The 26,500-nt window shown below is 45.3% G+C and overlaps 1 protein-coding gene across 1 annotated transcript; it reads left to right on the top strand.

Moving 5' to 3' along the window:
* Window positions 1-57: 57 nt before the first annotated feature.
* Window positions 58-26,500, top strand: pygb (phosphorylase, glycogen; brain). The gene is made up of 20 exons (XM_088933808.1): window positions 58-512; window positions 4,563-4,664; window positions 6,766-6,844; window positions 7,666-7,769; window positions 8,641-8,772; window positions 9,559-9,670; window positions 11,173-11,255; window positions 12,314-12,457; window positions 13,035-13,127; window positions 13,431-13,577; window positions 14,633-14,796; window positions 16,018-16,132; window positions 17,441-17,542; window positions 19,376-19,523; window positions 20,277-20,335; window positions 20,668-20,809; window positions 21,675-21,882; window positions 23,871-24,005; window positions 24,460-24,526; window positions 25,439-26,500. The coding sequence occupies exons 1-20, from the start codon at window positions 270-272 to the stop codon at window positions 25,589-25,591; spliced, it is 2,532 nt and encodes an 843-aa protein (XP_088789934.1). The 5' UTR covers window positions 58-269; the 3' UTR covers window positions 25,592-26,500.

Raw genomic sequence — 26,500 nt, 5'->3', positions numbered from 1 at the left:
ACGCCGAGAGGGCCCGGCTGAGTGTGACGTCACAGGGCCGAGCGCCCCCCCCCCCCTGTCCCATCCTCTGCGTCAGCGGCTGCTCGCCCGTCCTCCTCGCACTGACAGGCAAGGCACCCCGCAGGAGAGCCGGACCTTCCCTGAAGCCCACCGTCGTGTTGCTTCACGCTCCGTTTTCTTCTTCCACCCTCCCCCACCCCCAAAAAAAAAAACAAAAAAAAAGGGGGAGCCGCTGACAACGTTAAAAACCAAACAAAAACAACTGAACCATGACCGCGCCACTGACGGACAGCGAGAAGAGGAAACAGATCAGCGTGAGAGGCATCGCAGAGGTCGGGGATGTCTCGGAGATCAAGAAGAGCTTCAACAGGCACCTCCACTTCACCCTCGTCAAGGACCGCAATGTGGCGACCCCCCGAGACTACTACTTCGCCCTGGCTCACACAGTGAGGGACCACCTGGTGGGGCGGTGGATTCGCACGCAGCAGTATTATTACGAGAAAGACCCCAAGGTAAAGCGCTCTCCTGCAAATGGCAGGAAGTCAGCTGTCAAGCCAGCCTTTCCTAGTGTAAACCTGGTGATTTTTTTTGCACGACAGACTCGTTTGTGCACGGAAACCGTTGCGTGTCGGGTGCAGCGAGCGCCGATGCGATGATTTCCCTCATGCAGCCTTTGCACTGGGGGAGCACAAAGTCAGTGCAATGCAATTGACGTCCTCGGGCAATTGCGATGGTGCAAAATTCCGTTTTGGGGTTGATCGATTCGTGCGTTTGTACACGATGGAAAATAACGATTTTGTGAACAGACACGAAAAAGCGGGCGGTCGTGAAACTATTTTCTACGACGAGAGAGTTCTTGGGAGATTTTAAATGCGAACACACCACATAATTGGCTTGGTATTGCTGGTTATACAGGTCAAATTAATTCTCTTCCTGTTCCCCCAAGGTCAGGAAGGACGTGATCACATCACTGACAGTCTGGCTTGAACAAATCGCGTTCCTCTGTTTCTTTCGGTGAAGAATGTTTTTTTTAAAGAGATACGCGGTATCTCTTTTATTTTCATTTGTTTTTCTGATTGCAAACAGCATTTTAGACCAACCTTCATGAATTAAACGAAGCGATGTGCCTTTCCAAGTTATCACTGAATTACATGTTACTTCCCCCAGAATAAAAGGTTGTCTCTTCATTATTTTCCACATGAATAATTGTGCAGGTGCGATTCTAAAGTACAATGTGGGGCTGCACTGATACTGGATTATCTGGGTAATCCAGACTAATGTTTTCTGCTTCCGAGTCTGCCACTTCTCAGCCATCGTCATGCCTCGCTGCTACACTCGAGAGCAGAATGCCACTGCTGGAGACCAGTCCTTTTCTGGAAAACATCATCTCCTTATCTCCTCAGCTCGGAGGACTGGAGTTCCACGAGCTGCACGTACACATCTTTCCCCCACTCTGTTCCCTGAATGACCGTATTATCCCTTTCATCGAATGACCAGTTTGTCTTTAATCATCTGGCCCTTCCCTGACGAGGCAGGTGCCGTCTCAGAGCTGTGGTCTTAGCAGGGAGATCTTCTTGTGCAGCATTTGTCAGTGTTAGGGGGAATCTGCCTGGTTTAATTACTGTCTGAGAATCCCTCGAGCCCAGGTTTACAAGAAGCGACGCGGCCGAAGTCATGGTCCGCGTGCTCCTCACAAACGTACAGGAGTCCAGTAGGTCTGACTGTGGAAAAACGTCCGTGAGGAGTCTAGGGCTGCACTGGGTGGTTGTTTTGGTTTTCCAAAAGGCACACAAGAAAACCACAGTGGCTGCAGTACGTGCCAAAACTGCAGTGCATCAGTGCCAGTGACCGAAGAGTCTGTGATTCGCCCTTCACAGGACGGGTCTGCACTGTGGCGGGCGCTATGCTCACATAGTAGGACTCGTTTTGAAAATTGCCTTCTCGATCTTTTTAAAATGTCGCACGGGTTCAGGAAGTTTCCATGGATCTTATGCTAGCCAGCAATCCCTGGATTTCCTTTGGATCAGTCCAGCCCAGAGACCTTAGATGGCACAAGCAGTGTGTATCTATACCCCACAGAGATCCACCAGCCTGTTGGCTGTTTTGAACCAGTGACAAGACAAGGGCTGCCAGTTCCCTGTCACTAGGGCTTACCGGGGTTCTGAGAGGCCTCTGCGTGCGCTAACTGAAGGTGACAGTGCAGATAAGAACTCTCACCTCTTATCCCAACACACTGTGTTCTTTGTGTAGAGACATCGTGACCTCAGTGTTTGGCATGCAGCCATTGGGAAACCAGCAAATGGAAGAACCTGTGTTTTGTGCAGAACCACCAGCTTCAGACTGTGGACTCCAGGCTCAGAGCCTAAACCTTTGAGCTCTGGTGCAGGTCACTGGCCCGAGCCAGGGAATCAGTGGCAGACCACGCTTATTATTTCCTCTCGGCCTGCATGAAGAATTCCTAAGAATGTGTAGGGCCTCCGTTTTTAATCAGCTCGCTACTGCAGGTGCAAAGCCAACCACTTTTTTTTGTATCAGTTATGAAAATGCCAGGCGTCTCACAAAACATTTGAGCAACAGATATTTCTCCTTATTTTATTATTAAGGCCGTGTATTTTTTTTATTGTTTAGTGGAAGTTAATGTCCGTGATTCATGCACATTGTATATACATAGACATTAAAAATGAAACAAATATTGTTGTTTCTGATATTCATGTATTGCAGTTCCTCTGGTCTGTATGGTTATGTTACGTTTTCTACTTTCTTCTAAGATACACTTATAGTTTTTGTTATATGCTAATAATTCACATGATTTGTGACTTGCATACAAATTGTTGTTCATCTCAAAACGTTAACTGTACCAGTAATGGTCTAAGGCGCATGTCATGATCCATTTCCTGAATAGCTGATACTGTATAGCAATAGAAATGTTATCAGTGTTTGTCCTAATGGCGATTTTTCAAGTCATGTTTCATCAGCAGGAGGAGACGGGTTGATCGATTTTTAGATGAAAGATGTTCGAGGAGGGTTAGCCAAATGAAGAAACTTTCTAATGGGGTTATTGATCTTGAAATGAACCAAGATCCTGCCACAAACGCAGTAAAAGGGCTAAAGAAAATACAGTGGTCATTGTTTCTTTGTAGGGGAACTTCATTAAAAAACTAATTGCGACACAACTCAAGCACTTCATGTTCCGCTTTGTTTATTTTACACTGCTGTTCAGCAGGAGGATTATTTTAGTGCTGAAGGGTGTGTTTGTTGTGCGCAGGTAGGAAAGGCAAAAGCATTTCGGACAAGGGGTTGATGAACAGAGATGGATCAGCACAGGTTCAGAGAGACCAGTCTATTCCCAGCACTTCCACACACATTTGAGGTTGTGAAATCCATATGTAGTCGTTATTCTGTGTCGAAACCGTCAGCCCTCCAGTTTCCTAGCTGGTCTTCTGCCGAAGGTGAAATCTGTCTTTACCTTTGAAATAAACATTCATTGCAAGTTTCTGTTTACTAACACCATCCATCACTGGTAATGTGATTTTCTGAATCACAGACACCGAATGATGTTAATTGTGGTTCTACCTATTATCTTGCAGTTCTCACTGTTATGGCCTTTAGTGTCTTTTAACATTTATGGATCCTGGCCCTGTCAAATTACGTCATTAGCAAGAGGAATCCTTTAAAAGAGTTCAGTCTTCAGTTCCAAACATAAAGACCTTCAAAACGGATTATAAGAAAATCATACCAGCGATTTTTCTGTCCATGAAACAGGAGGGCCAGTTTTAACCAAGCGTTCTGTGGGTGAATTCTGAGAGGTTGGATCTTTTCAAGTCTTATTTTGCCCTTTGAGATTTCCGAAGGTTTGCTATCATGGTCATATGGGCAATGGGAACGACTGCTGAGGTAGACTGGTACAGTACGTTCCAGTCCTTGTTGATCTGAGTGCCAGAGTCGGCTCACATGCAGACCGTTACTCAAACAGTATGCGTATGGTGTGAGCAGAGGATAGATGGTTTTGTTTTGACATTAGGTTAGCTGCAAAAATTATTATTTAATCCAACTGAAATATATTTGATCTATCTAGGCAGTAATATCAATGAGTATTCAGGTTACCTCCTTAAAATGGGTATTCTTTCTGGACCTCAGAGCAGATACTGCAGTAATTATAAATATGCGCAGCTGTGTGACACTGTGACTGAGTAGAGCCAACTTTGACATTTCTCCAAAGGAATGATTTCTGTAGACAAAACGTCTGTTTTGAAATACAGCAGCTCGGGAACTAGGGTGTGCTGAGAGAAAGTGCCACAGCGACTGAGTTTTGCATCATTATCCGTGTAGAAATCTCTATGCTTCAGACTTCCTACTTGTTAGTAGCTTCCCTGATCAAAACCTGCAAAGTAAAATGAAATGACATGGCTGAATTGCTTTGCCCTGTGTACTGCAGAACTGTATTAATATCCTCAACCTTGTATCAGATAAAGTAAAATGTATCCATAAAATGTTGTTATGCAACGCAGATTCATCATATCAGTGCTGTACTGTACATCAGATGCCTTGTTTTGGTCTTGCAGAGAATCCACTACCTGTCTCTGGAGTTCTACATGGGCCGGACGCTGCAGAACACCATGATAAACCTGGGCCTGCAGGGTGCCTGTGATGAAGCCATCTACCAGGTAACGATGCATCTGACGCTCGTCGACTGCCTTGCGTGAGCTAGCCTGCACGGCCCTCCTGTTCCAGACCGCCACTGCGGGCTCCTGATCTCAGGTGCTTTCCTCCCAGATACTTGGTGAATGGCTCTGGGTTTTAAATCCCTACTCCTTCCGAAAAAGATTTCCTATCCATCGTGGACACAAGGAGACTTCAGACACACAATAAAATTCCTGCTAAGAAACCTTTTGTCCCTGTAGAAACAAAGCTTGGTGTCCTTTTACGTTTTATTAGATAAATATTTTATCATGTCTGCTCACATATTCAAGGTATACAGGCTGAGGTGCCCTTCGTCGCTGCTCCGAAGAGCTTAATGCCCTTGTCAGTGGTTGTGTGAGGGCCGTTGTGTTAGACTGACACCACATTCTTTCACACTTGCCTTTAACCAGCATTAACGAGCAATAAACCTCACCTAAAATACAAAGTTGTTTTGCCTTAAGATTACATTTTTACAGGTGGGCTTTTTAAATCTTTTTTCAGTCTTCCTGTTAAACAAACGTTTGGAAAACGTCTCCATATAGATAATAAGGAATTACTGGTATACATGAACAGAAATGCTACAAAGCCAGCCAGTCTGAGGTATTTGAACAATGCACACACACACTTCTCCTCGAAAAAATGGTGAAACTTGGAAAAGAGTTCTTTTTTGTTTTCAAACAAAAAGCAATTGTTTCTGAAGCAGGAATAATCTTGAACTCTGCCGTTATACTGGTTTCTGGAGACTTTCTACACAGATATTTTAGACTTTATAAGCAGACTTTATAATAATAAAAGGTGGGGCAAACAACATGCTGTAGTACAGTATTCTCACATTGTTGCATTTTCTTTTGGAGATAAAGTAGTATAAAAGGTTGGTACAGTATTTCTGTACACCTGTTACAAGTTAATTTAATCTACATCCCCACTGCATTGGTTTAGTAATTAATAAGTGAGGAATCCCAGAAGGCGTTGTGTTAGTGTTTTACAAGCATGTACAGAGAGCCCAATAAAGATGAAAGTTTCTTGCAGTAAGTCTTGCAGAGTACAGCTCTGTGTCTAATGTTGCTGGGAAACTGACCCTTTTATGCAAATGTGTGGGGAAACTTAGACAGCAGCCTATTGCCTTACACCACTTTGCAAACTAGAGGAAGGCGTGAGCTTTTGTGTTTGTACAGTGTAAGCTCAGAGCTGCTCACAGCTAAATTCCTGTTAGCGATGCAGCAAGCACAGATCCTTTGTGTTGTGAAACAGATAACCCTTGTTTCTGGTTTATATTGTATATGTAAGTCTGTATATGAAAATATATTTCTAAACCATTTTGTTTCTGTAATGATATTTTTCCTGAGAATTATCAATGTGAATTAACTGAGAAGAATTAATGATAGTTCAAAATTTGCCACAGGAACAGACAATTGATATACTGATTGTGCAATTTATATGATCTAGAAATCTAAAAATGAATGCTTTTTACTTTACTTGAGAAGGTTCAAGTTTATTGTTTACACTTATTGTTAGATGAATTCATAAGATTGTTGTTTTAATTATTGGATTTATTCAGCTAAGAACAAAAATGATTTCACCATTTATGGCGGCAGTTTTTAGCATATGCCTTAACTACATACATCTTCTGCGAATCCTGTACATGGACTCTGCCAGTTCATAGGTGGGGAAGAGTTTTATTTGTCAGAGTAGTCCCTTCAGACGTCTGCCACTGCATTGTGAGGTTATGGATGCCCTCGTGATGATGGTGTTGGCTCAGCCTCCTGCCTCAGCCGGTGTCCTCCTTTCCATCCAAATGGGTAGAACGTAGACCATGTGAGACACTGGCTGTGAGGTCACACTTCAGCACAGGCTCTTTGACACGCTGAGCCCTCCCCACGCTGGGGCACGGCCAGAGCCCTCGCCTCTCTTGAAACATCTTTGGTGGAAAATTCAGGGATTCGCACTTCTTACAGGCTTGCTCTCGCGTGTGTGGGTCTGTTCGGTCTCCCTGTCTTTTCCATGTCTTATTCTCCTGGTCTCCCTCTGGTCTGTATAGCGCCCGTCACGCCTGTGCCCTTTGTTCTGTGTCTTTCCCACCGCCAGCTGGGCCTGGACCTGGAGGAGCTGGAGGAAATCGAAGAGGACGCCGGGCTGGGCAATGGAGGACTGGGCCGGCTGGCGGGTGAGGGGCGCCTTCACCTCGCAGCAAGTCTTTTTACGCACTATCCTGTTCCTCACATGCCTCGCTGTTGCAGTTAGAGAAGAACTCTTTCCATACCTCGCTGGGCAGAATGATAACAAAAATAGAATATCAGGAAGCAAAGTGGAGAATTCCCCAAAGAAAATGGCAAAATGTGAACAAATTAGCATCAGAGGTTAATAACTTGTTAAATAGATGTTATTCTAGCTGCCTCAGAGGCGGGAGTCCATAGCTTGTTAAGGGAAAGAACTCTGTGTTGTTGACTTTTTTTAACAGTACTAGCACAAAAGTGCAGGCACAACAGAAGGATCTTTTCTGGTTAAATGCTGTCATGTAGATAGATATTACACATTTAGTTTTGCCTTGAGTGCCGTTTTCTGAATTACAATGCTACTTAATGTTGCAGTGAGCTGTTGTTGGCTTTCTGTGACCTTATCCTGGCCAGGAAAGAGGGTGTCACCCAAATGGACTGAAACTGAAAACAGAACACTTTCATTTTAATGCCTAGTAATGAAGAGAACTGCATGAAAGATTGATGAAGTGCAAAGCTTGTGTTACTGACATTTCCAATGAGAAACAATATTTTGTTCCCACCTCATTGTTGTGAAAGTACTGTCACATTTGAAGTTCAAAAAGCAGGGAATTCAGGTTTGTATCCGTTTTCAAAAAGTAAACCCCTTCATCTGAAAACTGCTCAGCATGTTTATGTTTTTAATGAAACCTGATATATTTTCCTGATATTTGTGAGAATGTTCTTTCTGACATCTAGTCAGTCGTTCATTTGATCCATTCATTTTTTCAAGCTTGCTTCCTGGACTCCATGGCAACGTTGGGCCTAGCAGCCTACGGTTATGGAATCCGATACGAGTTTGGTATTTTCAACCAGAAGGTCGCAAATGGATGGCAAGTAAGTTATGGAAGAACCAGCAGAAATATTCTGACAGAAAGAACTGGGTTAAAGTTGGGCCTGTCTGGACAGCTGCCCAGTGTACTGGACTCAACCTATTTCGGGCTCTGTTGAATTATCCTGTTAAGTTTGGAGTTACAGCCATATTCAAAGAAGGTTTTTAATTAAATCCATTTTTACTTTATTTTAGGATTCATACTTCCGCTAGTTTAAGGCGTGGGATGTGATTTTATTGCCTTGGTAACATAACCCTGAATGGTGGACTCTTGAATCAAATTGATTTAAAAAACGGCAAAAAGTAGACATAAGGAATAGGAAAATTGGGAAAAAAAACATTTTCCTGAGAAAAGAAAACCATGGTTATAATAAAAATGTAGCTTCCAGTGTAGTATTAAATTTAAATTTATTTATCAACTCATCTTGGGTGTCAAAATATAACCACATAAAATCAGAGATTTTATCCGTTTTCTTTTCAGAAGCGTACAAACAGGCCTAATGTGACCACAAGTCACTTTGATCTGAGTTGAATTTCCAGTGGTCTGTTGTATGAGGGTGTGTGTGTTTGTGTCTGTGTGTGTCCTGCGATGGGCTGGTGTCCCATCCAGGGTGTGATCTGTGTCTGTGTGTGCCCTGCGATAGACTGGTGTCCCATCCAGGGTGTGACCTGTCTCTGTGTGTGCCCTGCGATGGGCTGGTGTCCCATCCAGGGTGTATCCTGCCTTGTGCCCACCGTTTGCCGGGATAGGCTCCGGCTCTCCCGCGACCCTGTGAAAAATAAAGTGGTCAACAAACGTGGAAGGATATGCGTGGCAGTGGTTCGCCTGACATGGACATACTGTGTTTGAGGCTGCAGCTGCTGTTTTCCCCTCAGGTGGAGGAGGCAGATGACTGGCTGCGCTATGGTAACCCCTGGGAGAAGGCCCGCCCAGAGTACATGCTCCCAGTACACTTCTATGGGAGAGTTGAGCACACCGCTGAAGGAGCAAAGTGGGTGAACACTCAAGTAAGCAGAGGGCCTTGACGTCCAAGAGGTCCCGGTCAACTAATTCAGTATGAGGCCGCTTTTCCTGGCCGCATTGTTGTGACCAACAGCTTTGAGTGAATGGGCTGTTTGCACGCAGCGTACGACGTGGTGACTCTGCCATGTCGAGTGGCAGAGCGGCTTCACACAGACTGTGTCACCGAAAGCCATTTGCTAGTTGCTCTGCTTTATGGGTCCCAGAGGTTTGAGCGTGGAATCGCTGTAATTGTAAATAAAGAATTCTAGGGGGAGGCAGCTGGATTCAGAGCTTTCATTCAGAACCCCCTGTTTACTCAAACTCAGAACAGTGACTTCATATCGCAGAAGAAGAAATAACCTCTTCTAACACAGCATCTTATTTGTATCTGAAACATAAAGTTAACACACACAAATGAAAATTAATATTGCTACCAGCTGTGTCACTACATAAAAAGAAACTTTACATATATTAATAGATAATTTTGAAGTTTACAAACTCCAACTTCATGTACAGTACCACCGTATATTAATAGTTCAGTGAACTCCCAGATTATTACAGGAATCAAGAATACAATGTTATTTACAGCAAATATATTCTAACCAACCTGTAAATGAAGAATAGTGCTTTTTTCCCCCGTTCATGTGTCTGTTCTCCTAACTAAAAGGTTTTCAGTCTTGTGCTGCACTGTAGTAGATGGACCCATTCAGCACTACCATACAAGCAAATCAAATCTTACGTATCTGCCCCTTCCATTGTGTGTTACCTGAGCTGTGTTCCCCTCCTCACAGATAGTGCTTGCAATGCCCTACGACACGCCAGTTCCTGGGTACAAGAACAACACTGTCAATACTATGAGGCTCTGGTCTGCCAAGGCGCCCAACGATTTCAACCTCCAGGAGTGTAAGTGTCGTGACATGTTGTTTTTATATTGGTTGAAGATGGGATTGAAGGGGACAAAGGCAACTGGAGTTTTATTTCAAGGCCTTAACACCTGACTAATTTCTGGCCTTCTCTGGGAGCTTGTGATGGATGTTATGTAAAGCGGACCCAACTGGTGTCTTGTCATCAAGCAATAAAGCTCGAACACCAATAATATAAATGGCCTGGTGGAGTTTTAAAACATTGCAGTGGACTGTACAGTGTAGTTTCCTCACATTTTGCCAAAGTGAAGATATGTTTGAGACTATTGAGCAGAACAGATGTCAATGAGTAACAGATTTTATGTTGTTATGTAGAAGAGTCTTAGAGTTAGTTTTGAGGTTTGTTTTTGTCTGTGAGAAGAGCATTTAAGGGAAAAATGAGGTGTTCATTTGTCCTTTGCTGAAGTGATTAGTTAAAGATGAGATGAAATGAAATCTCAGAAGAAGACCTGTGGATCTTGTAAAATTAGCTTTTTTTTTTCCTTACAAGGATGAACAGAAATGGGGAGAACAGGCTCATAAGTAAAAACTTGACTTTTTATATTGTGACATAACTGTCTTGTCTTGTTTTTGGAGTTTGTTTAGCCCTCTCACGGCGAACGCCAGGAACATTATGCTAATGTCTGCTTCCCTGCAGCTCGGCTGAGACTAATGGGTTTATTTGTGCAAGGAGGAATGTTACTTCAGTTAAGAGCTGCTTGGAATATCAAGTGGAGCTCAGTGGGATGGCAGTGGTGCACTCTTAGGCATCACAATTTAATGGCAGCCTGCCAGTGTAACCGTTGGATACTGTACATTCTGGTGTGGTTTGGTGTGTTTAGTTTGGCCCTGTATTTGAGAGCTCCCTACGCAGTGTGAAGACCTTCACGTCGCTCCAGAAATGGCCTCCCATGGCCTTGTGCTGCTTTATTACTTGCATTTATACAGACACCTTTTAGTGTCTCTGTCATTTTTAGATGAGTAAAGATCCAGGTGGCGAGCCCTCCTTTCTGTTTTGTGAGTGTGTGTACAAGGTGGCTCGGTGGCGCAGTGGTTGGCAGTGCTGGCTCGAGTCGCAGTACCAGAGGGGTTCAAGTCTGGACAGGGGTTACTCTCTGCTCAGAGTTTGTAGGCTCTCCCTGCGTTCAGGGGTTTCCTCCATGTGCTGTGGTTTTCTCTCACAGTCCAAAGACACACTGGCAGGTTAATTGGCTTCTGGGAAAACTGGCCCTGGTGTGAGTGTCTGTGCATACCTGTGTCTGTCTGTGCCCTGCGACGGACTGGCGCTCCATCTAAATGCAAGGTCCACAGAATAGATTCCTCTGCTGAGTTCTTCTTTTCAGCTAATGTGGTGTGACACATTTCTCAACACCAGTCCACAGAACCTTGCAGATGCTTTCCGGGTACAGGTCAGTGTGGCTTGAATCAGGGTAAAGCAATATCTGAAACTGCTGGTCAATACATATATTAACCAGCTCCTTCTGCCTTTTTTCTTCTTTGCAGTCAACGTGGGTGACTATATCCAGGCTGTGCTGGATAGGAACCTGGCTGAAAATATTTCTCGCGTCCTGTACCCCAATGACAACGTGAGTGTGAAAAGCTGTCTTCCTGTATCCTCAGGCTGGCAATAGTAATAAGCTAAGACTGAGAGTGACGGTTCAGTAACAAAAGCTCAGTCAGAATGTTGGCTGAGCAACAAACACACATCCTTGCTGAAAAATCTGCAATTGTATTAAAACATGTTCTGTTTGAGTGAACTTGTGATTTTTTTTCCAACACAAGCAAAGGGATTAAAACATGTCTCTTACTACCCAAGCTTTTGTTAGGGAAACAAGTTCGTACTTGAATTTAATCTCACACATAAAGCATGCAAAGTAATCTGATTATAAAAGTATATAATTATATGTCAGGTTTTTTTGCATTCTTAAGCAGATATACAGTATCTAAGTCGGTTCAAAAAAATCGAAAACATCACAGAAATGGCAGTGTACAATATATCCTTCAGCTTAAATAATGTATTTCTTTATACAGGTCTTTCAGAAAATAAGTATAAAAGTATTGTGACCAGTAACAGGTGCTAACTTGTTGCACAAACCTCTTCTTATGGTTTCTTCTACAACAACACTTGCAGACTCTATAGAAGCTTGTAGGTGGTTTTTGTGAACAACCAGCGGTGGTTTGATCCAGGCCTGTAAAGCCTGGGGTTCTCTGTGCCTGAAGAAACACAGTTCAGAAGGTTTTCTCCAAATACAGAGATCAAAGACTGGTCAAAGACCTGCAGCACAGTGTCTTTACACAAATTATCCTCAGAGGAGCAGGACCTCAGACTATACTGATTGATTGTCCTGTTTTGTTTAAAATACATATGATGTACATGTTTTTATAAAGTGAGGACCTTTACATGAAGGCTCAGGGCTGAACACTAAGGCATGTATGGAAGTTCGTTGGCGTCTGTGAAAACTGGCCCTGGTGTGAGTGTCTGTGTGCCCTGCGATGGACTGGCCTCCCATCCAGGGTGTTCGCATGCACTGCACCTGCTGCTGCAGGGCGGATGTCCCCAGCAGTGGCTAGGGGCTGGTAAATGTGCTGATTCATGGGCTGTGGCTTTGAGGGGAGGCAGGAAGTAACTTGGCTGTGTGCTCAGTTTTTTGAAGGGAAGGAGCTCCGGCTGAAGCAGGAGTACTTTGTGGTCGCCGCCACACTCCAGGACATCATCCGCCGCTTCAAGTCTTCCAAGTTCGGCTGCCGAGACCCCGTCAGAACGAGTTTCGAGACCTTTCCGGAAAAGGCAAGGGGCTTTACATCCGCGGGTGCTCCTGGTTCTTGGGAACGCCAGCGTCACTGCTCCTCGCCAGGGGCATTGCCCATTGAGCTGAAGCTAGGACAGGCCTCGGCCATCTAGAACTCTACCCTGACTAACCCTGGCTCAAGGCATGTGCCTGGAAAATCGTCAGCTTTCTTCTCTGCAGCTGTTGCAGAGGCAGCATGGCTGGATTTCATCATTCAGTTTAGTTTAGAGATTAGTGCGCAGCAGTCTGGTGACAGGATACACAGAATGCACATTCTCCTTGGCTTACATGCATGCATTATTTCCCATTGGCCCTTACCGATCATGGCCTCCTAATAATCCCCATCTATCCCCATCTCAGGCCAGTCATAAATTTGTACCACAATGTTCAGTGTAACCCTTTGACTACGCTACCTCAAGTGCCGCCTCACATATTGATGATGTGAAACTGAATTTCTGCGTGTCTTCTAGATGTTCAGAGTCATAGCCCACAATACTTGACAAATGTGTGTTTGTAGAAGACATGTTATTCTGCTTTACGTAGCAGCTGCTATGATGTCCGAATTCCTCATCCTAGGTTGCTATCCAGCTTAATGACACCCACCCTGCCCTGGCCATTCCGGAGCTCATGAGGATCTTCGTGGACGTCGAGAAGCTGGAATGGGAGAAGGTGAGCCGGACTGTAGGATAGAGATTGTTTGCTGTTGGGATCAGCATCCCGCGGCACCAGAGCTGTTTCACACCTGCATGTGAACACCAAAGTTATTTTCCCGTCGTGTTTATAAGAGCCTGTACTTGTGCCGAGTCATCAGTAGCTCGCAGAGCGCCTGTAGCGTTAAGCCTTTGTTTCCCACTGAATTCCCAGAAACGCAGGCGTCTCCCTTGCTAGCTCTCTGTTTCCCGCCCCAGTGTGTCCTAGCGCAGGCTCCCAGCCCGGCGGCTATTGAGAGGCCTCTGCTGTTCCTTCCCGCAGGCGTGGGATGTGACGGTGCAGACCTGTGCCTACACCAACCACACGGTGCTGCCCGAGGCCCTGGAGCGCTGGCCCGTCTACATGTTCGAGAAGCTGCTGCCCAGACACCTGGAGATCGTCTATGAGATCAACCGCCGGCACCTGGATGTGAGAGTCGAGCCGCACGCTGCTCCCCTGTCACTGCAGGGCGCTTGCATTTACACCGCTGCCGTTAGCGGCGTGGATAGGGGCGTACAGCGTCCAGAAACTCATCTCGTGCCCACAGCTCTGTCTTCCCACGCCACCCTCCGTGTGTGCACCTTCATTTCCAAGCACACAGAAAAACAATTGTTTCATAATGTCATCATCAGGTATTTTGCGCAAAAGTGCTTATTATAATCAACAGTGGGTGTACAATTTTCATTCTCGTACATATGTTGCATTCACGATTAAGTGGAAATAAATCTAAAGCATTTCACTTTGACAGGACAGTTCACGTCAGTGGGATGTTGCTGTACACCAGCTACTTTGTTCAGATTCCTGCAGTGAAATGCAAAGTTGTGTTCATGAGTAGGTTAGCATCGAAATGCAAATATATTTCTCAATTGACATGCTGCGGTAAAATTAAGGAATAAAACCAAAATCTGGTGCTAAACCAGAATAAGTCATTGTGCCAAATTTGTTGCAGAACTAATAGTCCTTGCTGTTCCAATGCAGGATGTTAAATGTTATTATTTTATAATTAATTCAGTCTAGAAGTAAGTAACTTTGTACTAGAAGGTTGTGCTAATGTAGATTAGGAAGCCTCGCATTTAGTTAGGCCTCATGAAGAGTACAGCGGTTTTAAAAATAAAAGGGGAAAATGTTAAAGTGAGCTACACGGTGGTGCGGGGATTAGCATTGCTGCCTCTCAGCGCTCAGGCTCCTGGGGCGCTGTCTGCGTGGAGTCTGTATGTTCCCATGTTTGTGTGAGTTTCCTCCGGGTGCTCCAGTTTCCTCCCACAGTCCAGAAGCACACCTTCTTTAAAGATTAGCCCTGGTGTGAGTGCGTGCAAGCCCTGCGATGGACTAGCGTCCCGTCTAGGGTGTACCCGGCTCCCCCGCGACCCTGACCTGGCTGACGTGGCGATCGGCAGTGGTGTGAGGCGTGAACGTGCTGCAGGGGGAGCCCGGGGTTGTACCCCACCCCTGTGTGTCTGACCTGGCTGCCTTCCTCCCTGCAGAGGATCTCCGCCATCTACCCAGGCGACATGGACCGGCTGAGGCGCATGTCTCTGATCGAGGAGGGAGACCCCAAGAGGATCAACATGGCCCACCTGTGCGTCGTGGGCTCCCACGCGGTCAACGGCGTGGCCAGGATTCACTCTGACATCGTCAAGAGCACTGTGTGAGTTCCCCTGCTCCGCCTGGCCCTCAGGGAGAGCGCAGAGACGTGGCCGGTCCCAGTGCAGCTCCAGTAGCGTCAGACACAGTACTAACACTGTTATTGAGCCCCTTTATCTAGGAGGGTTACTGAAGAACAAAGAGCTGCAGAAAACTACTGGCGCTGCAAACAATGCAGCGTAGAACAGTATACAAAACTATATAAAGATTTGATTAATTCTTTTAATTGAAATATATTATGGGAGAAATGGCACAGTGGTTAGCATTACTGCTTTGCTGTGCTGGGGCCCCGGGTTCAATTCTGGACCTGGGGTGCTGTCTGTGTGGAGTTTGCATGTTCTCCACGTGTTCGCGTGAGTGTCCTCTGGGGGCTCAGCTTACTTCCCACAGTCCAGAGATATACTGGTGGGTTAATGGACTTCTGGGAAAATCAGCCCTGGTGTGAGTGAGTGTGTCCCACCTGCCCCATGATGGACAGGTGTCCCATCCAGGATTTTAAGTTTCCTGCCTTTAGTCCGTTGCTTGCTGGGATAGGCTCTGGCTCCCCCGCAACCCTGAATTGGATAAAGTGGTTAGAAAATAGGTGGATGGATATATATATATAATATTCATATGAAGGCATTTCCCAATGTCTTCAGAATTGTTCAACATAATACAGTATCTGAATACAATATACAGTATACAGTGTCTTCAGTACTGAGGTCAGCCATGGGCCTTAAAGCTCAGTGGGACAAAAGCAGCTGTGGGGGACACAGACTACAGCTGCACAGGAGGAGGTGGGGGTCGAAGATGCTCCAGTCCTGATGTTTCAGGGCGTCTGGCTCCACCACGGGGCGCCGGATGAGCCGTGAGAGAGGCAGGAGAGCGAAGAGGCGCGATGAAGGGGCTGGTGGGTAAGGACGGTGCCTGTCACCGGGGCTTGTGCACAGAGGGGGTGATGGGAGGGTGTTGCACAAGAGAAACTAAGCAGTGAGAACACTTGGCCGGTCAGAGTCACAGAGTCGTGGAAGAGATAGGGACGTACCTGAAGGCTGACAGTAAAGAGGTTAAGAGGGTCAAATTTAACAAACACTGATTTGTTAGTTTGGAGGGGGGTCGCTATTGGGGATTGTGGAGTGTCCAGAAAAGCTCTGTATAAGGGTAAGGGGTTATGAGAAGTAATATGTTGTTCTGCGGGCTGTTTTCTTCTGCTTTGCTGATGCTGGGGTGGAACGCCGGCGTGCAGTTTTAAGGATTTCTGCGACGTGGAGCCGGAGAAGTTCCAGAACAAGACCAACGGGATCACGCCCCGGCGCTGGCTGCTGCTCTGCAACCCTGGGCTGGCCGACATCATCGCTGAGGTAGGCTCTGGACTGGCCGGCCGGCGGACTGTCTGGCCGGCACCCCAACGTCGCAGTCCCGGGGGGCACGGCGGTCCCAGTGCAAGCCCCACAAACACGGGGACCGTCCTCGAAAGGACACGTCTGCATCGCACATATCCAGCACTACAATATCGCTGCTTAACCGCATTGTGGGAGGCATTGGAGTAACTGCTGAGGTCTGATAAGACAGAATAAAGCTGCCTTGTTTTCTGCAGCGACTGATCCCCTTCAGTCAGGTGTTAAGGGGTAGAAGTAATTGCAAATCAAAGGACAGGACAAACACCCACAGTGTGAAAGCAGCTTCTCGCTGAGCCTGTGCTGTGCGTAAGAGCTTGTGGTGTGCCTGTTCTGCAGACCCAACACCACATCGCTGTGCTTACCGAGCTCAGTGAAGACTGAAACCGCACAGAAGGCTATCTTCTGCTCTCTTCTGATGAGCAACTTCCCACAACACACTGAAAACACAAGTATTTTTGCTTTGCAAGAGCCTCTATGAAAAGATTAGGTGCCAAAACATTGTCTCTTTACTTAATTTATTTATAGTCTTCAGTTTAGAAGCAATACTAAGCTACATTTTGTCAGTATCAGTTTTGTCTAATTTCTAAGAATTCCCTGATTCCTCACAAGCAGAGTGGCCCTTTCCCCCTCAACTTTCACTGTTTGAGATCCTCAAGCTCCAGAAGGCTTTGTCCTGTACGTAAATCCTATTCTATCAGAATTATTAGACCAAGGTTGGGCTCTTGTACCATGTTAGTGACTGGTGTGAAAAATAATTCTGGTGCCAATCTCTGTCAGTAAATACAGGTGAATGTTTAACACTAGTAGTTCTCCTGTGGTCTGGGGATGCCTGTGGGGTCCTCAGAGACTGTCCAGGCCCCCCAGAATCATAGGCAAACTTTTCATCCCAGGGCAGCCTACTGTGTAAAATCAACTATCGCCCCCAGCAGATCTGTGCTGTGAACATTTCTGACAAGCAGCTATGTTTTTAATGTTTTGCAATTAATAATAGCACCATTTTTGTTCAAGCTGGGAGCCCCTAGCGATCTGTTGCAAAAGTGTCTTCTGTCCAGAGGAGGATTAGAGTCTATGTTTTACATTGCATGTTGTAGAATATTGAACCCAAACAATGTGACCATGTACTGTAATTTGTAGTCCATGTAATTTATTTTATTTCAGAGTGGATTGATGAGATGCCAAAATGCTGAGCAGAAAAAAAACCCAACCACGTTCCTAATAGTTTTTCAATTTTCTAATATTGTAAAAATATTAATGGGATTTTCTTTTTAGAAAATCGGAGAAGACTTCCTCACAGACCTGTACCAGCTGAGGAAGCTGCTGGACTTCATAGATGACGAAGGTTTCATTCGAGATGTGGCCAAAGTGAAACAGGTAAGACTGGTGGAAAGGGAGCCTCTGCTCGGAAACGTTTGGTATGTCCTGACCCTAAGACAGAAGCAAGCGAAACAGAGAGAGGACTTGTTTCACTTTATCAAACAGCACATTCTGAACATTATTGAAGGAAACTGCAAGAATAACTGATAACTTGCTGGAGGACGTAGGTGGTCATAAAAAATGCCTGCGGGGTTGATTTCAAGTGGAGTCAAGAGATTTTAAAGATTTGAAAGGAAGTGATGTACTGTAAGCCTTGATGAGAAGTTAGACAAAACAGAGATAAGCAGCATGGGAGGAAAAACTATTTGATCCTTTTTATATCGCAAAATTGTTGCACAATGGCAAAAAAAAAAATCAAATGCATTATTTATGGCGCATTAATGCACTTGTGGGCATAGTCATCACCCCCCACATTACATTATCAATATGGGGCGCATGCCATCTCTGTTTTCAAAGAAGATATTTCAGGTTTTTTTTTCTGATTTAGTATTTCCTGAGACGTGAAGATGTTTTTTTTCAATTGGCTGTTCGCGAACGTAGGCAGCTTTTCTCCTTTCACATTTGTCTTGGGTCAGTTAAAAAGTACCCTTTACCTCGAGAACAATCGTAATATGCAAACTTCCACCCACAGTAGAGACCTAAGGCTCTTAATGTGAGCGTACTGAGTCAAAGCTAGGTTTGTCTGTGGGGATGATTGTAAAGCACAGATTAAATTGGTCCACCCTGAGACTGCTATTGTCTTCTTAATAACAGTTTAAAGGCAACAAAGGGACAGCTAGGAAAATAAAATACACAGTTCAGAGCTTATTACATAATAATTGTCTTCAAGGCACTCTAAACAGTTGTCTTCAGACATGATTCTTGAACCTGGTTTTATACTCATCTTAGCTCTTTAGTGAGCATCATTTGACACAGACATGCCTCATCAGGAACCAGGTGTTCACACCCTGCACAGTCCCTGTTGAAACACCTGCCAGTCTTACAACACTGTGGCTTGCCAGTGCTGTGCTAGAGGCCACAGGGAAATAAGATTCAAGATGGAGTGCAATTGTTTTATTTTCCAAAAGCAGGTTTAAGGTTCAGAAAAGTCTCTTAAAATCCAGATTTTTCTGTAGAACTGATACTGTATGTACTGATCAGTGAGCAACTGAAGTTGCCATGGCAGTTCTGTGATTGTGTACATTGTATTGTAGAAAATCCTAAATCCAGGGGGTTCTGGTTCTATTGGGAAAGTTTCAAAACAGAAGGCTTCTTCAACATAAATATAATACAGCCTTTACATAGGGTGGCTACAGCTACCTGCTTCTCTAGACTCAAGTTGTGTTCAACACTGAACTCAGTTACTATCTACTTACATTGACTCCAAAGACTGAAGTCTCTTAGTTTGCCAAACCTGCTCTACTGACAAAGGAAGTGAAACAAAAACATCCCTACACACCCAAAATGCTGTGTGAAAAACCTCACATCCCAAGCAGTAGACCAATCTAACAATTTGAGCACACAAATGAGGTTATTTACACGTGAACAAGTCTTGCTGCTACAAGCAGTCTCACACACATTCATATATACACTTCTACACACATAGAACACATTGTGGTGTCATGACCCTTATTAATACTGTTTTCTGATCTAACCAGGGTTCAAACTTCATTCCAGTTGCGGGTGTCCACATCCTCCAGGAATAAAAAGATCATAGCAATTGTACCATGGCAATTAGTCCCTCATTCGTTTTGTGTTATATTTGAGGAAATGTTTAGTGTTTGCTCTGTTCATGCGTTTGGAGTTATGATGTCAACATCATGCATCATGCATCATGTCGTTTCTTCGCAGGAGAATAAGCTGAAATTCGCTGCTTACTTAGAGAAGGAGTACAAAGTCAAAATCAACCCAGACTCGATTTTTGACATCCATGTGAAAAGAATCCATGAATACAAGAGGCAGCTGCTCAACTGTTTGCACATCATCACTTTCTACAACCGTAAGGTGGTTTCTGTTTTTGCCAAAGAGCCAGTGAGGACGATTTGCAGGTAGACGTGCAGGTGTGCGGTCCTGGTCAACAGGAACGTGGGGGTGAGGCGTCTGCCCCAGTGGAACAGTTCATCATGTGTTTGCAGAGCTTATTTCATTCGAGAGCTCTTTTGTGGCAGGTGACTTTGATCTTGACATTCCTTGCCTGTGGTTTGGTACGGTATGTGCAAAAATGTGACCTTCCAGTTCAGAAGCTTTATGAGATGAGAATTTATGATTTTTCTCCTCTGAGAATCACATTAAAGCTTCTGCTAGCAGAAGGGCTCATGGCAGGAGTCCAGAATTAATGACATTTGGGTGCTGCATCCCACAGGGTGGAGAAGCAGTGACTTCTATGCCTTTTACGTGCAGTGGCTGTGTAGTGAACACTTTTATTCAAGTGGTAGGTGGGTAATGTCAGTAGTCAAGCCATGGTGGTTCATGGAGTCAGAGGTTATCCTGATTTCCATGGAGTTAAGTACACGGAGAGCATGCGATTCCCTCACCCCCAGATGAGACGCCAGTCCACAACAGAACTGGTCTCCATTCACACAGCTGGGTGGACTGGAGCTATTGGGCTAAATTACCTCATTCATTGTGCAACTGCAGTGTCTGCAGCAGGGACTTGAACCCACAACCTACCAGTCATGAGTGCTACACTGCTATGAATTAAAAATGAATTGCAAAAAACATTGATTTTCATTAATATAGTGCCTTTTTTTAGGTATTAAAAAGGATCCTAACAAGCACTTTGTTCCAAGAACTATAATGATTGGAGGAAAGGTAAGTAACCTTTGTACGTTTTTAATTTTTTTTGTACCTTCAGTCTGTTTAGGATAATGATTAACAATCCAACAGAGAAACCACCTGGATTGAAGGCAGAATGCCTCGACACTTTCACTATATGTGAAAAACAGATGCAAACTTTGGAAAGGACATTCACAAAAATAACTATGACTGCTTGAGGTGATTCAGGGCTGTTGCGTTTGTCATATTCGGCTTCTTAGGTTTGTCTTTGCAGCATGAGCAAGAGTATAGTCTGTCTGAGCAATAAGGGGGGGGTCTCTCAGCCCCCGAGAAACAGCTTTTTGGTGACCTGCTGTCTTGGTTTCCAGGCAGCTCCTGGCTACCACATGGCCAAGATGATCATCAAGCTGATCACCTCGGTGGGCGATGTCGTCAATAACGACCCTGTGGTGGGAGACAGGCTCAAGGTCATCTTCCTGGAGAACTACAGGGTGTCCCTGGCGGAGAAAGGTAGGCAGACCGGGGGGGGAAGATGCTGAGGAGAACCTAACACTAAAGGATGCTATCCTGCAGAAGTAGTTTCCAGGCGCGTTTGTCTGACTGCCCTGCTCTGTCCCTCTGTCGAGTGTTTATTTCCTACACAAAGGCCTAATCAAAATGGAGGGAGTCTGAAATATTTGAGGATGAAGACAATATTCCCTTGTCCTTTGGTCCTTTTGCCGTTTTGTTTTTCTTCCTGGTCTCACCCAGGGTCAGTCAAGAGTTTGTTTGAAGCCCTAAAAGACAAACAACCATAAGAGAGCTTACAAACAAGACGAGACCAGCTTATCCTTCTCGTTTGGTGGCTAGCGTGTGCTCATCACCCATTGTTGTGATATCAACTAAAAACTTAAAAAATCTTAAAGGGAACCATTAAGATAGGCCAGCACACTCGCTTAAGGGTGGCATGCAAACAATTGGCTGTTTCATTTCTCACTATAATAGAAACAGATCCTCTGTTTTTCAAGTACAGAAGGTACCTGTGTAGTCAGCACACGTAGGTTGCAAAGGAACAGATAGAGAATTATTTCATGCAGAAAAGAGAAGAGACGCAACATTTCGGCTGTGGAGCCTTCTTCAGGTCTCACAGGTCTCACAGGTGTCACAAGAGGGCTCCACAGCTGAAATGTTGTGTCTCTTCTCTTTTCTGCATGAAATAAACCTGACGCTTGTTTTGGCTTTTAGATACTGAATAAAATTAAACAGAGCTCATTTTCGAGACGGCCCGGTCGTGCAGTGGTTAGCATTGCTGCCTCACAGCGCTGAGGCCCTGGGTTGCCTGTCTGCGCGGAGTTTGCATGTTCCCCCCCGTGTTGACGCGAGCTTCCTCCCGCAGTGATCCCCGCGGCCGACCTCTCGGAGCAGATCTCCACGGCGGGCACCGAGGCCTCGGGCACGGGCAACATGAAGTTCATGCTGAACGGCGCCCTGACCATCGGCACCATGGACGGCGCAAACGTGGAGATGGCGGAGGAGGCGGGCGAGGAGAACCTCTTCATCTTCGGCATGAGAGTGCAGGAGGTGGAGGCCATGGACAAGAAGGGGTAAGGGGGGGCGGGGCGAGGCGGGGGAGCCTGGATCTGCAGCTGCTGCAGCTGCTGGCTGCCGTGTGGGAGGGGAGGTAGAAACACTGACCCTACTGAGCAGCTTGGCAATGACGTTGGAAGAGAGAGTTTCTCTGATATCTGCCGCTTGAGTAACGCACCAAGACCAGACTCCTCTTCACATAGTTATCACACATTTAAAGTCAGGATCTGCTCTGCATTTAACAATGTCTAGAAACCCTTAAGACTGTTTTTAAAAATCACAGCGTCATCTTCTTTCCAAAGCCCCTGCAGCACAACTCCTGGGCCTGTCTAGATTATGCAAGCCGAAACCCCAGTTGGGAGGCCTATCTGAGAGCAGGTCTCGCCAAACACAGTCCTCGAAAGCAACAGCCCAGCAGGTCTGAGGGTGTCTTTAAATCACTGGCACCTCAAAAATTCAGGAAGAGGGTTTTGGTAGTTATAAGGCTTACTTGAACTCTGCATGAGTCTGAAGCAGCTGATGAAAACTCTTTTTGCGGGTCTCAGACGCGGGAGTCCGGGGGTCTGGGCCTGTGGCACACAGAAGAGGAAGCTCAGGGACGCTGGCCAGCTCTTTGTGAGAGAGGGGGCAGCCACGCAGCCCTGGGATCCCCAACCCTGCATGAATTAGCACCAGCCTTTTGATTTCTGGGGTTTTTTAAAAAGGTTTCTGCAAAAGAAAATGCTGGCACAAACATCAGAGTTCTGAACGTAGCGTAATTAACTGCAGTACACAATGGAATACAGTATTGATTTGAACACTTGTTATTTTAAAATTTTCATTGTTCCTTACAAAATCTTTTGACATTTGTTCAATTTTGTTTATATTGGATAGTAACAGATATTCAGCCCTGTAAACTGATTCTGCGCTGTCCTGAAGGCCACTGTGACCCAGGGAGCAGAGCACTGGCTCTCGGCTGCTGTTCAAGCCGAGTTTCCCCAAGCGTTAAAGCTCTTTTCCGACATTCCTTTATTTTCACTGAAGAATATTTAAACCAGAAGTATTAAGTGATACTGATACATATCTTCATCTTTCTTTTATAAGTAGACCTACAAATGAGAAACATGCTTTTTTATGTTGCTTTTTGGTTTAAAAATATCTGCAAAATCTTATCAACTATTCGCTGTAAATTCTCAAGAATATTATTTAGTGTGTTGTTTAAGCCTTCATTTTTACTTGCGTTGTAATGTCCTCTATTTACCACCAGATGGCAGTACTTGTTAGCCTACAGCACGCCAGGGTTTCCAGTCCTAGTGTTAGAGACTGGTGTGTCTACAGGATTTCTCTTTAAAGCTACAGCGTCTGATGAGCTTACAGAAACTGTTGAGTTGGTGCAGTTAAGCGAGCTCACTGGATGACTCAGGTTTTTAAAGATGAGTTTAGGCTCGGACTCCCCCACGACCCTGTATTGGATGAAGCAGTTGGAAAATGGATGAATGGAAGAAGAGTCAAAATGAAAGCCTGCAGACACGCTTTCCTTCCGACCAGGCTCAGATCTGTAAACAGGAGTTGAAATCAAAAAGGATTTAATGAAAAGTTTAAACTCACAAGTCAATATGGGGGGTTTCATACAGTAATATGTTATTCCAATCTGAGAACTATGACACTTTTGAAATATTTTCTCTGAAGAAGCACAAGTAATATAAATGACACGATCATTTTGCAAATACTACTGTATTAGCTGTGGTCTGAGTTGTTGGTATTGTGTCTAAGATAACAGGTGATTGGAATCTTAAACATGTGCATGAAACCATTGATCTTCATTCAGTTGAGTAACCCCGGCCACAGGAGAGAGTACTGCCGGGTCCGATGATGTCACCAGCCCTCGGAGCCTGAGAGCGATCTGATTGGCCTGTGAGCAGTCGGTAACCCCGGCGACAGGAGAGAGTACTGCCGGGTCCGATGATGTCACCAGCCCTCGAAGCCAGAGTGCGATCTGATTGGCCTGTGCTGTGTGTCTCTGCAGCTACAACGCCAAGGACTACTATGACCGCATCCCAGAGCTCCGGCAGGTCATAGATCAGATCAGCGGCGGCTTCTTCTCCCCCAAACAGCCAGACCTGTTCAAGGATGTCGTCAACATGTTGCTGTACCACGACCGGTGAGCTGGGGAGCGTTTCCCTGCAGCTGCTGGCTGCCGTGTGGGAGGGGAGGTAGAAACACTGACCCTACTGAGCAGCTTGGCAATGATGTTGGAAGAGAGTTTCTCTGATATCTGCCGCTTGAGTAACACACCAAGACCAGACTCCTCTACACATACAGTAGTTACCACACATTTAAAGTCAGGAGCTGCTCTGCATTTAACAATTTTGCAAGATTAAACCCCAGTTGGGAGGCCTATATGAGAGCAGGTCTCGCCAAACACAGTCCTCGAAAGCAACAGCCCAGCAGGGAAGAGGGTTTTGGTAGTTATAAGGCTTACTTGAACTCGACCGATCATCCTGCATGAGTCTGATGCAGCTGATGAAAACTCTTTTTCCAAAAGAAACATGTAGCACATCCGTTGGCTCATGTCAGGGAAAGCTCCTCACTGACATTTTTCCTGTTTTTCCCAGATTCAAAGTGTTTGCCGACTATGAGGCGTACATCAGCTGTCAGGAAAAGGTCAGCGACCTCTACAAGGTAGGGTTCAAACTGTGCAGGGGAAGAGCACTTCTTACGTACTGACAAGAAACCTCATTCATACTTCTTACCAGTCCAGGTTAGCAGTTACAGTATTCAGTCACTCTCACTTCTCTGATTCTGAGGTATTTTGCTTCAGCTGGGGATGTGGTAACCTAGTAATGCAGCAAAGGTATTGTTTGATCTGGGAACTGAAGCTCAGCTCTATAATAGTACTCTGTACTTCAGTTCCCCTTCCACTGCTGCTGGCTCTTCAGTGAACCTAGAGCGCCTTTCAGACGGGCCTACAGGAAGTGACTTGAGCTTTACTAATTCTTCTGCAGAGCTCTTTATTACTGGTGCTGCGATTTTTAATATATTCCAAGGTAATTGGGAAAACACCGAATGGCGCTGTTTCTAATGTCACCACACATCGATTCAGTCCATGACTCTGGGGTTTGTGCAAACGTGATGCGAGTTAGAAACCCTGAGGAACTGTGAGGCGTGAGTGAAAGTCAGACATCTCTCCTCCCCGGAGACAGAGAATCAATAGTTGTGTGGATCCGTCTTGTGCCTCAGCAGTGCTCATTGAGTAAGCTTTTGGTGTGGCTAAGTTAAACACTAAGCACAATGCTTGGGATCAGTTCTCTTCTGATTGAATCCACACCTTGTATTCGGCACCATGTGAGGTTTCAGAGGTGAACTTCCTGCTGCAGTCACCGTGTGGGCTGTGGTGACATGAAGCAAGAACAAAAAAATGGAGGCAGTAAATGTTTCAAAAGGAAACATTTTATTAAAGGTTAACAGCAATTTCCCGTACAGGGCTGAAGCTGCATAGATGTGCTTTCTAATCTACAATCCCCCTTGTGCCGGAAGGTTCTCGGAAAAACCAACACAATTCAGTTTTCAGCTCCTTTTTGTTGCTCTTCCCAGAATCCAAAGGAGTGGACAAAAAAAGTGATCAGGAACATGGCCGCCTCCGGCAAGTTCTCCAGCGACCGCACCATCACCGAGTACGCCCGGGAAATCTGGGGCGTGGAGCCCTCCGATGTCAAGATCCCCCCACCCACCGTACCGCGTGAGTGAAGGTTCCCAGGAGGCAGGGCTCCTGTCCGCTGGCCTCTCCCTGGCTTGGTTTAATAATGCGCCCAGCCTTCGGCAAGACAGGGAACGGGGCGGTAGGCACCGGGTTTGAGCGGTGGAAATCGGCTTCAAAAGTATAGTAACTTTACAGACACGGTCTTGCATTGCCTTGTAGCAGTGAGATTCGGCTTTTCCCTGCCTGGCTTTGCACTGAAGTAATCACGCCTGAGTTACAAGGGAATGGAATTCAATGTAGCGTAGCTTGGAAAAAAAAGAGTTTGTCAGCAATTTCCTGTCCATATTTACAACCAGTATGAAGGAGTTATATTCCCCAGAGAAATTAACTTGCACTGAAAATAAAGCTTAATTGAGTTCCATTGCCTGTAAATTGTTGGACATTGCTCTGTACTAAACATTTCTTCCCTGTATGCTTAGTTAGTGAATGGGTTTCGATCTTCTTCTGTACACAATGCTCAGACGGCATGGTCTGAGGCTCAAAGGAGGACCATAGAACTACAGCCAGGGATGAACGTAAAGTCAGTGACTTAGAGATTTTTAAGTACTGTACTCTTCAAGAGCATCTTGTAGAACCAATAGGGCTTACTTACAACCAATGGCTTTGGACTGCTATCTGTCTCAAATGATTATTGCAACTAAAAAAATGGAAATTGAATGTGTTTTGTTCTGCTTTTACTGTATTTTAAAAAAACAGCATTATTTTAGCTGTGTGCTTGTGAATGTGTGTGACACTCTGGAATCTTCTGTTGCAGCTCAAGGTTTTCTCACCTTACCTTAACGGTTAAGTACTGTACTCTGTTTTTATGCTGTGTGGTTCCGTGATCTTATGACAACTTGGACTCGCAACAATAAACAGATTGAATTAAAGAGGTCCACTGCATTTTGGGCGGAAAA

This window comes from Atractosteus spatula, chromosome 15 (genome assembly GCF_055471065.1).
Source record: "Atractosteus spatula isolate fAtrSpa1 chromosome 15, fAtrSpa1.hap1, whole genome shotgun sequence".
In the NCBI taxonomy this organism is placed as follows: Eukaryota; Metazoa; Chordata; class Actinopteri; order Semionotiformes; family Lepisosteidae; genus Atractosteus; species Atractosteus spatula.
This window is presented reverse-complemented; position numbering and strand designations above follow the sequence as displayed.

Coding starts and splice junctions, on each gene's coding strand:
- pygb (XM_088933808.1), top strand. CDS start 270: ATGACCGCGCCACTGACGGACAGCGAGAAGAGGAAACAGATCAGCGTG. Junction 9,671..11,172: donor CGATTTCAACCTCCAGGAGT/GTAAGTGTCGTG, acceptor TCTTCTTTGCAG/TCAACGTGGGTGACTATATC. Junction 24,006..24,459: donor ATGTTGCTGTACCACGACCG/GTGAGCTGGGGA, acceptor TGTTTTTCCCAG/ATTCAAAGTGTTTGCCGACT.